At 39.9% G+C, this 11,357-nt stretch overlaps 1 protein-coding gene and 1 pseudogene across 1 annotated transcript in view; one reads left to right on the forward strand and one right to left on the reverse strand.

Annotated features, from left to right (window-relative positions):
• The first annotated feature begins 4,536 nt into the window (after positions 1-4,536).
• Positions 4,537-11,357, forward strand: part of MED30 (mediator complex subunit 30) — a 19,563-nt gene continuing 12,742 nt past the window's right edge. Inside the window, exon 1 of the mRNA XM_017882705.1 lies at positions 4,537-4,872. Within this exon, the coding sequence (XP_017738194.1) occupies positions 4,696-4,872 (177 nt within the window). The 5' untranslated portion in view covers positions 4,537-4,695. The remainder of the gene's footprint in view (positions 4,873-11,357) is intronic.
• LOC108536107 (40S ribosomal protein S10 pseudogene) lies at positions 7,071-7,567 on the reverse strand (annotated as a pseudogene).

Genomic DNA, 11,357 nt, shown 5'->3' on the forward strand with positions numbered 1-11,357 from the left:
TAAAAAAAAAAAAAAAAAAAAAAAAAAAAAAAAAAAAAAGGCCGAACATGGTGGCTCACGCCTGTAATCCCAGCACTTTGGGAGGCCTAGGTGGGTGGATAATGAGTGCAAGAGTTCAAAACCAGACTGACCAATAGGGTGAAACCCCATCTCTACTAAAAACACAACAATTAGCCAGGCGTGGTGGCATGTGCCTGTAATCCTAGCTACTCAAGAGGCTGAGGCAGGAGACTCGCTTGAACCTGGAAGGCGGAGGTTGCAGTGAGCCGAGATTGCACCACTGTACTCTAACCTAAGCAACAGAGCAAGACTCTGTCTCAAAAAAAAAAAGAAAAAAAAAAAGGCAGAGGAGATATTGTATAGAAATTACGTCTCTGTTTCATTCCCTTCCTAACTATGGGACTATGGGTAATAATTTTGTGCTAAAATCTTCTGTGATTTAAGATAATACTTCCTGTGTGTGGATTATTTTGCTTAACCTCTCAGTGGTATCTGACACTGTTCAGCACAAGCTCCTTGCTGAAGCAATCTATTCTTCCTGTGACTTCCATGGCAGGATAGTTTCCTGACTTTCCTCTGACCTTTCTATTTCTTCCCAATTTTCCCAGGACATACTCAGTCGCTTACTGGATACATCCACTGATGATCATGCCACTGAGTAAACTCCTGGTTCTTTCATCAACTATTTATTGAGCACTTATTATGTGCCAGGCACTGCTGTAGGTGCTGAATCTACTGAAGCAACCGAAAGAGACAATCTCTAATTTCATGAAATTTACTGTTTAGCTGAAGGCACAAACAGTGAAAGAAACAACATCAGTTTGTGAGAAACACTACAAAAAATGAAGCAGGCTAAATGGATAGAGAGATGGAGAGGGCTGTACAGTAGGTGGAATAATGGCCCCACAAAAGATACCAACCCTCTAATCCCTAGAAGCTATGACTATGTTGCATTACATGGAACAGGGAATTTTACAGATGTGGTTAAGGTTAAGGGTCTTGAGGTGGGGACATTTTCTAGAATAATGTAGATGAACCCAGTATCATCACATGGACCCTCAAAAGTGAAAAGTTAGAGGTATGGGACAATGACAATGGAAGAACATGCAGGAGAAATGTAAAGCATGAGAGGGAATTGACTTTCATAGCTGGCTTTGAAGATGGAGGAAGGGGCCACAAGCCAAGGAATGTGGCATCTCATGGAAGCTAGGAATGGCTGTCAGTTTACAATCAGTAAGAAAATGGGGACATAAGTTTCTGCTGCTTTAAGTTACTAAATTCTGATCTTTTTTTTCCAGCAGCAACAGAAGACTAATGCAGGCTGTTTTAAGTAGAGTGGCCAGAAAAGGCCACTGAAAACAAAGACCTGGAGAGATAGCTGAGAGAAGAGTTTCCCAGCCAAAAGAAATGAGTCTGGAGTGAGATGAACTTGGAGTGTACAAGGAATAGTAAGGAGGTGAATGTATCTGGAGTGAGGGGAGAACTGTCGGAGCTGAGAGAGCAGGAACAGCCTAGGCCAGCACATGTGGAGATGTGCAGGTCATGCAGCTTTGGAATTTATTCTAAGCACGATGAGAGGACTGGTCAGCAGGGGAGAATCACAACCTGACTTAGCTTGTAAGTTTGCCTGTGGGTGCTATAATGGGAGTGGACTGGATGGGGCAAGTGTAGCAGGAAGGAGTCCAATTAGGAGACTCTTCATTGTTATCCAACATTCCAAATAAGAGAAGACAGCTTGGACTAAGGTGAAAGAGGTGAAGTAATTGGTCACACATAGGATATATTTGAAAGTCAGAGTTCATTCTATTTTCTGATGACTTGGAAGTAGGGTGGGAAAGAGAGAAGCCAGGATGGGCAACTAAATGCATGGTGGTGCCAGACAATGACATGGAAAAAAAGTGTAGTAGAAGAAGGTTGGGAGGGATCAAGAGTCAGGTTTTTTAGACATAAGATTTAGATGCCAAATAGCCATCCAAGTCAAGATGTCAGGTTTTTAGGTATGTGAGTCTGAATTTAGGGACAGTTTGGATTGGAGGCATGTGGTAGGCAGATTTTAGTTGCTCCCCAAAGACGTCCACATCCTAATTCCCAGAATCTGTATGTCATGTTACATGGCAAGGGGGGATTAAGGGGTAGCAGATGGAACTGAAGTTGCAAAACAGCTGACCTTAAAATAAAGAGATATCCTGGATTATCTAGTTGGACCCAATGTAATCTAAAGGACACTTAAATGAAAAAGAGAGAGGCAGAGGACTCAGAACCAGTGATACGGCATACTTAACTAGCAATTCTGGCTTTGAAAAGGATGAAGCTGGTTTCTGAAGTTGGTGGAAGTGGTCATGAGCGAAGGAATTGGGACACCCTTCTAAAAACTGGAAAAGACAAGGAAACAGATTCCTTCTGAGAGCCTCCGGAAAGCAACACAGCCCTGCCAACACCTTGAGCTTAGTTCAGCGATAACCATTTCAGACTTCTAAGCTAAAAAGGTGTAAAATAATAAAAGGTGTGTTGTTTTAAGCCACACAGTTTGTGGTAATTTGTTACATGTGCAATAGGACATTAACATAAGGCATAATTTCTCTGAAACTTCAGTGTATCCTCTCTTGGTAAATGACATAAACTTCACTTGAACCTTCACATGAAAGCAGAAATACGTGCCATCCTTAATTCTTTCCTCTCCTTCATGCTCCTAATCCAGTCACAATGAAGTTCTCTAGATTCTACTTACTAAATATTTATTCAAAGTTACCCTCTGTCTCCTTTCTCTACCCGGGTCATGATCATCATCATCATTCCCCTTTGGGAAAGAAGACAATAGAAACCCACCATCTATTCCCCATTCAGCAACCAGAATAAGTCTTCTAAAATGAGGATTTCAAATTATTCCTCTCACCTTGAAACTCTTCAGTGGCTTGCTATTTCACTCCATAAATTCTCAACTGCTTGACATGGGTTAGAAGATCCTTCAAGGTTGCCTCTGCCTTCAGCCTTATTTCCTAACACTTGTCCTCACACTGAACTTCTTCCAGATCCTGGAAAGCATTAGGAGGCCTCTTCACTTCAGGTGTTGGCACTGGCCTTCCTCATCCTCATAGAAAAGACTCTGTCATTCGTTACTCCCTTCCCTATCTACCTTCAGGTTCCACACTGCTCCCTTCAGGTCATTCTCAGTCTCCTAAATTGTTAGCACCCTGGTATCAGGAACTTTTGTTTCAAGACACTCATCATAATAGTGTTCTGTTTGTCTCCATGACAAACATGCTGCAGGGCTTTTGCCTGATTTGTTCAGTACTCTATCTTCATTCCTAGCCCCCAGCACATAGTAGGTGCTCAGCACATAGTAGGTGCTCAAATGGTGATTACTCACTGAAGACCTGCGAATTACTATGTTTAATTCTAACACGGTTCCTATGACATATTTAGTAACCATTTCCTGGAAAGTCCGTATAATGGAGCATTCAGATACTTCTAAACAATGCAACATTTGTGCCTATCACCAATTTTACATTCTTGACTTCTCCCCACTTTGGAGATGAACAGTAACAGGTGAGAGACATTTTATTTTAATTTTTCTTGCATTTATCATGTCACTCAACAATCATTCAATAAGTATTTATTGATACTTGTGCCAATGACTAGGTGTTGGGAATTCAGTAAGTGAATAAAATCGTCTGTTTTCATGGAGTTTGCAGTGTGTGTGTAGATAGGGTGAGATAAAGTCTGAAAGTAAGCCAACCAAAAGCTGTATAAAATATCAGACAGTAGGCCAGGTGCGGTGGCTCACGCCTGTAATCCCAGCACTTTGGGAGGCCGAGGCGGGCGGATCACGAGGTCAGGAGATAGAGACCATCCTGGCTAACACGGTGAAACCCCGTCTCTACCGAAAATACAAAAAATTAGCCGAGCGTGGTGGCGGGCGCCTGTAGTCCCAGCTACTCAGGAGGCTGAGGCAGGAGAATGGCGTGAACCCGGGAGGCGGAGCTTGCAGTGAGCCGGGATCTCGCCACTGCACTCCAGCCTGGGCGACAGACCGAGATTCCGTCTCAAAAAAAAGTGCCAGAGTCAGAAAGAAGTGTGCGTTGGTCATTTTTTTGCTTAGAGAGATTGGGAAAACTCAGAGAGTAAAACATCTGAGCAGGGACCAAGAGCAATCTGGGAGTCCGTATCACGTCACAGAGAAGCGCACAAGCTTAGGAATCTTGCTTTCTAAATTCGAATCGCAGGTTGCCAGTTACACCTGTATGCGACTGAACAAGTAGTTTAACCTGTCTCTTAGCTCTAATACTACAAACCTCAGGCTTGTTAAGAGAAAATGCTCCGCAAGGAATTAAACACAGAAGGCGCTAACGCTGGGCCAAGACTGGGAAACGAACTCTGGAAACTCACCCTCTGCTGCCCAAGAGCATCTCCCCTCTGGCTGGATCGCAATTGGTGATTGGCTACTTAACCCTTCCGTCCTTTCCCGCCCAGCGTCCAATCCAATCCCGCCTGGCTCCGCTCGGAGACAGTTCGCCGAGTGGGCGGTGTCCATGACGTTTTATGACGTGTTGCGTCACGGTGGGCGGAAGTCGCGGCCGCTGTTTTGAAATCGGGCCGCGGGGGGTCTCTCAGGCTGGTTGCTGATTCCAACACTGAGGCCCCACAGCCTCCCAATTCCGGGCGGACCCCTGACGGGCCTGAAGCTGCAGCCGCGCCATGTCCACCCCTCCGTTGGCAGCGTCGGGGATGGCGCCCGGGCCCTTCGCCGGGCCCCAGGCCCAGCAGGCTGCCCGGGAGGTCAACACGGCGTCGCTGTGCCGCATCGGGCAGGAGACGGTGCAGGACATCGTGTACCGCACCATGGAGATCTTCCAGCTCCTGAGGAACATGCAGGTAGGAAGGCGGGCGCGCAGGGCCAGCGAGATGCAGCTGGGAGGGAAAGGGGCGCTGGTTTCCTCGTTACCTGGGGCCGGTGGATGTCAACTGGGCTGCCCTGGGCAAACCTTAGGTGTAGGGTCACCCCCATTCACACTCAGGAGTGTCCCCAAAAGTCGGAGCTGTAGAGGTGATGTTTTTCCAGACCAGATTTCTGCATAATTGAAGCCAATTTTTTTTTAGATTCAATCGAGCTCTTTAGTTACCATGTAAACTCTTGCACCTTTCAAGGTAAAGATGGGGTCGCACTCCACTTCCCTCTTTAGGTTGCTTTAAATGTTTTTTCCAGCATTTCTTCTAGGGAGGTCCAAGGAGTTGAAGAATTTACATTATATTTTTAAAAAACAGTCCTCTTTTTTTTGGCATAGTTAATATACAGTAAACTACACTCACCTAAAGTTTTGACATGTATGTGTACTGTACTGTGTATACTTGTGAAATTATCACCACAATCAAAATAGTGAACATACACATCACCCCAGAAAGTTTCTTCATACCCCTCTGACATCTTTGCTTCCTACCTTCCATCGCTAAGCAACCATTGATTTGCTTTCTGTAATCATAAATTAATTTGCATTTGCTAGAGTTTTGTATAAATGGAGTCTACAGTGTGTGGGCTTTTTTTGTCTGAGATCCTTCACTAAGCATGCATCAATAATTTCCTTTTTATTGCTGAATAATGTTCCATTGTATCAATATATCACCATTTGCATACCTTTTCTTCTGTTGATGGACATTTGGGTTGTTTCCACTTTTTGGCTGTTATAAATAATGCTATGAACTTTTGCTGACAAATTTTTGTGTGAACATGTATGTCATTTCTCTTGGACAGATTCAGGAGTGGAATTGCTGGATCATGCAATACATGTCTGTTTAATGCTTCAAGAAACTTCTCCAAAGTGGCCTGAGTCATTTTACCTCCCTATTATTGCTAGTGGGAATGTAAACATTGCTGTTTAACGGTTCTCCTTTCTCCTCATCCACACCTGTTATGTTTTGATGCTTTCCAAATACTTCTCCCAGTCTATCCTGCCTCTTTATTCTCTTAATATTATCTTTGGAAGAACAGACATTTTTAATTTTGATGGAATCCAGCTTACTGATATATTCTTTTATAGATTTTGCTTTTGGTGTCATACCTAAGAAATGTTTGCCTAACCCAAGGTGACAAAGGGTTTCTGTTTTCTTCGAGAAGTTTTGTAGTTTCAGGTTTTATATTTAGGTCTACAACCTATATTTAGCTTTGTGAGTTTTTAAATATATATACATAGTGGCAGATACGGATCCAAGTTCATTGTTTTGCATTTGGATATCCAATTGTTCCAGCAGCATTTTGCTGACCCATTTTTAATGCTTGTTTATGTTACCCACTACATGTAGTAGATATTATTCTTGTTTTAAGTTGAAGATTCAGTACTTCAGAGAAATAAAGTGACTTGCCCAAACCTAGTCAGTGGTAGGGTAAATTTGAAACCAAGTTTTCAAAATCTTACAGCTCTTATTTCTGTGGTTGTCCAAAAAAGTGTTTTATTGCTTTTTTTTTTCTTTTAACTGGTCAAGATTTTTTTTTTTCCTCCTGATTATAAGAGTAATTCAGTTTTGTGGAAATTTTAAGACCATGTGAAATATAGTACAAAGGAAATCCAGGAGAAATTATGACATTCTTTGGCAATAATTAAAAAATGAATAGATTCATATCTAGAATGAATAAGGTGCGGATTAAATAATGTCTCAGAATTTAGCATATTTTAAACAATTTTTGTCCTGTTATATGCAAAGCACTGAATAATACCTAACACTTATGAAGTACTTTCCTTGGTCAGGTACACTGTTATAGGAGCAGTTTTAAGGAGTATTTTTATCCCTATTTTACAGTGAAGGAAACTGAGGCTTAACGAGAGGAAAAAATAAATTACCCAACATCACACATGAGTAACAGCTCTTCCTAGTAACCTCTTTTTAATACTAACTTGCTGTCAATGTGCATTATTAAAAGATATAATACAGGTTCATGTTTACACAGAAAGAACTAAGCTTTTTCAAAAAAAAAGTATTTTATCAATAACTAGATTACATGTGGACCTGCATTCAAAGCCAACCTTTTTTTTTTTTTTTTTCAGTTTTTTTGTCTGTAAGTTTATTCAATGCAAAATAATCCTCCAATTTTACTGAGGTGGCTGACCACGTCCACGACCAAATCCGCCTCTAAACTGGAATTCGGTTACTGACCCAGCCCCAGCCTCGGCTTTCTTGCCGGCACGAGGGGACATGGGCACTCCGTCTGTAGGTATGTCTGTCGGCGTCCCCTCTTGTGAGTTTGCAGGTTGCTCACCCTCCAGACGTTTAGGCCGAGGCCTGCCAGTCTCTGGACGGCTGCGGCACAGGGTGGCAGGAGCAATCTCCCGGGGCAGATGAAGGTAATCACGGAGATACCGGATTCCCTCATTGGTAAGGTACCAGTAGAAATGTCTCCAGGCAAACTGTTCCTTCACGTAGCCTCAGGACTTGAGAGACTGCAGGGCCTTCATGACATGAAGGTTGGACATATTCTTGTCTGCCAGCTCCGGGTGCTTAGGCATGTGGAATCCTTCTTGGCCACCATGACTCCCTCCTTAAAAAGGAGTTCATAGGCTGGGCGCAGTGGCTCACGCATGTAAGCCTAGCACTTTGAGAGGCCAAAGTGGGCGGATCACGAGGTCAGGAATTCGAGACCAGCCTAGCCAACAAGGTGAAACCCCATCTCTACTAAAAATACAAAAATTAGCTGGGCGTGGAGGCACGCGCCTGTAATCCCAGCTGCTCAGGAGGCTGGGACAGGAGAATCGCTTGAACCCGGGAGGCGGAGGTTGCAGTGAGGCCTGGGCGGCAGAGCGAGACTCTGTCTCAAAAAAAGGAGTTCATAAATAGCAATCGTTTCTTCTTAAGTTTCAACATTTTGGCGGCTGTAGGGTCTGGGGCCCAAAGCCAGCTTTTGAGGGACTATGATAATTATATGTATGTTTTTCATTTTATGAAATCTGTGGTCATTCATCTAAGACCCTTTGGGGCCTATCAGTTATGGCTGAAAAGATAACAATGGGCTCCTTCATTTCCAAAAACTAGAAGAGGTGATAGAAACAGGATATTCTTAACTACATATAACCTAGTGATTTGTTAATACATTTTTAGCATTCACATTTTAAAATAATCCTCTGTATTATTGATCTATGAGAGTAAACTGCTGTGAATACAGACTGCTAAGAATTTTTCTAAGCGTTTGTTTTAAAGAAGTGGTTCCTGGTATACACTAGATGTCCGTTAGCCACTTGAGAGTCTGATGAAAACTGTGAACTCTCTTCAGAGAAAAATACACATACACATGCATTTTGAAAATTTCAGGGGTTAAAGGAAGATTTAGGGATACTCCCCAAGTATCCTGAAATCTCAGATTAAGAGTCCTTGTGGAAGATACCATTGCTTTTGTTTTGTTTATTATTCTTTGAATCTTTAATTTTTTAAATACATAGTACATTCAGAACTCAGGAATAGAAAAGGACAGTGCAGTGAACATTTTCCCTCCCATTCCTATCTCTTATACTGTGTACCTAACTCCTCCCCACAGGCAGTGACTGTGAGTGATTCTTCCAATTTTTGTGTATCTTTCCAGATATTCTCTGCATATTAAGCAAATGTTTATGTATATTGTTTCATTTTCCCCTTTTTTGCACAGATAATAGCATATTATACATAATCATTTTGTACCTTGCTTTTTTCAGTTGATATATTCTGGAATTTATTCCTATCTGTATAGAAAATACTCCCTTTTCCTTTTTATAGTGTATAGTTCACACTGTGTGGAAATACAGTAATTTATTAAACCAGTTCTCTAGTGAGGGAATTTGGCTGTTTTTCATTTTTCCCTGTTAGGCTGCAGCAAATAACCTCCTACACAAATTTGCACGTATACCTGTAGGATACGTTTTTAGAAATAGCTATGTGCTTTTGTAATTAGATACATTTCAATGAATTGTCCTCCACAGAGATTGTACTAATTTATGCTATGGCCTAAGACCAGCACAGTGAGTTATATCTTTTTTTGATCTTTGATCACTTGATAGGTGAAAATTCTACTTTACATTTCTCCTAGTTTGACTGAGTTTGAATATCCCTTAAAATATTTGAATCATTTATATTTTTTTCCTGTTAAATGCTTGTTCACTTATTGTTTACCCATTTGTTTGTCTTTTTTACCTATCGTAATTGTAGGATTTAGCTATTTACATACTAGAGAAACCTGTTCTGTGTGATACAACTTGCAGTTATTTTTTTTCCCAGTCTTTTACCTTTTGGCTCTGCTAATGGTAGTTTTGCCATGCATTTTTTTTTTTTTAAGAAGTTGCATGTATTAGTCTTTTAGGACTTCTAGGCTTTATGCCTAGTTAGAAAGGTCTTCCCCACTCAAATTAGAATTCTATAATTTTTTAAATTTCAGTCTTTACATTTAAAACTGTGATTCTTCTGGAATTTATTCTACAAAATGTGAGGTCTGGGCCTAGCCCTAACTTTTTCAAAGTGTTCACTGAATAATTCACTTGCTTCTTCCAGTGATTTCAGGTAGCTTTTATATAAGTGAATTTGTTTCTGGATGTTCTATTCTATTCCACATAGCTGCCTATCTTTTATGTATTAGTGCAAAACATTCTTATAATTTGTCAGGATGTATAATGTGTTTACACTTATTTTTTCAGAATTTCCCTGGCTATTCTTGCTTATTTTTCCACATGTATTTTAGAATCAGCTTATTCTAAGAAAAGCCTGTTAGCATTTTATTAGGATCATTCAGCCTAGAAAGACTTGACATCGCTATGATGTTGACTCTTACTAACCAAAACATGGAGTATTCTTTTCTGTTTTCCTACAAGGTATCTTAAGTTTTCATTTTTATCTTGAGATTTTAAAAGTTTTCTTCTAGATATTTTATCTTTTCTGTTGCCATTGTAAATGGGGTCTTCTTTTCCCATGTTTTTGTTTGTGTTAGAGATGAAAGCAGAGCTATTGCTTTCTCTTTGGACCTACTTCCTTATGGAATTCTTTTATTTTTAGTAGCACTTTATCATATTATTTGTAGATAGATTATGATGCTTTCTTTTTAATGTTCCAACATTTTTTTTTTCTCTTTCTTCTCTAATTGCATCGGCTAGTGCTTCCAGAACAGTGTTCACTTATAGAATTAGGGTCTTAGTAGACATCCTTTTCTGTTTCTGACCTTAGTTGGAATGCTTCTAATGATTCCACGTTAATCATGGTGCTGACTTTTTAACTGAAATAAATGTATGTTATCACACACTGAGGATTTTTTATTGAGTTTTATATTGATTTTTAAAATGGATGTTGAATTTAGTTGAATGCCTTCTTAGTGTCTCTGGATATGGATCATGTATTTATGGGTTTTCATCCACACTTATGAGTGAGGTGGTTATTGGTGAGCTTTTCAGCTGAACAGCTATACCACGGTATATACCAAGGGATCTTAGACATTTTTACCGCGTATACTCTGTGCTATGGAAACCTTGTCTCTCTCATGTTTACTGCTGTATCCCAGCTTCTAAAACATTGCTGACACATGAAAGGTGTGTGGTATTTCTTTTTAATGATTGAGTAAATTAAGTTGGTAAGTTTGGATATTAGATTTAACATCTAATATCTAAGTCAGCAAATTTGGGAAGCGTGATTCTTTGCATTTCAAAAGGATATTTGTTTTCTTTGTGACAGTATTTATTAAGAGTTCTTTTACATAATACATCTTAATAAATTTTAAGTGTAGATTTATGGGTAAAATAACTCAGTAAAGTAAAATAATTCACACTGTACTTTAAAGCCTTCTGTGTGTGTGTACTATACTAAATATGGTAATACAAACTTAAGTTCCAGTCTTTACTAAGTAGAAAATATGGGCAAAGTATTAAACCTCATTATGCCATAATAAAGATACAGAGTGCTGTTCTAGGCAAGACATAATCATCACGCTCCTTTTTGTCACCTAAACAAGAAAGGAAGGATCCACTTAAACTTTTCTCTGAATTTCTAGTTAGTGTCTGTGGAATTTCATAAACTGAGAGTTCATGAGGAGAAAACTTACATTGTACTGAGAAATGAACCCTTAATGCCTTTCTCCTTTAAAATGTTTTGACTAGTTCAGCCTTTGATATTTTATCACATTTCTTTGAGACATTGTGGAGTGTTTTAATGCTTGAGAATATCTGAAAATCCTAATAATATCACACCTCAAATAATTTGAGGAGATCCATCTCCTTAACTCATAAACCATAACATTACAGGAAATTTAGAAGTATGAGAAAAGAAGAAAATAAATTATTGAAGCCTGTTTATTTTACACATCTTTTATCAACTACATATAGGGCTTTCCAATCTTTTTTCATGTTTCTGGTTTTAATCATTATATG

This window comes from Rhinopithecus bieti, unplaced genomic scaffold, assembly GCF_001698545.2.
Source record: "Rhinopithecus bieti isolate Rb0 unplaced genomic scaffold, ASM169854v2 scaffold_788, whole genome shotgun sequence".
NCBI lineage: Eukaryota > Metazoa > Chordata > Mammalia > Primates > Cercopithecidae > Rhinopithecus > Rhinopithecus bieti.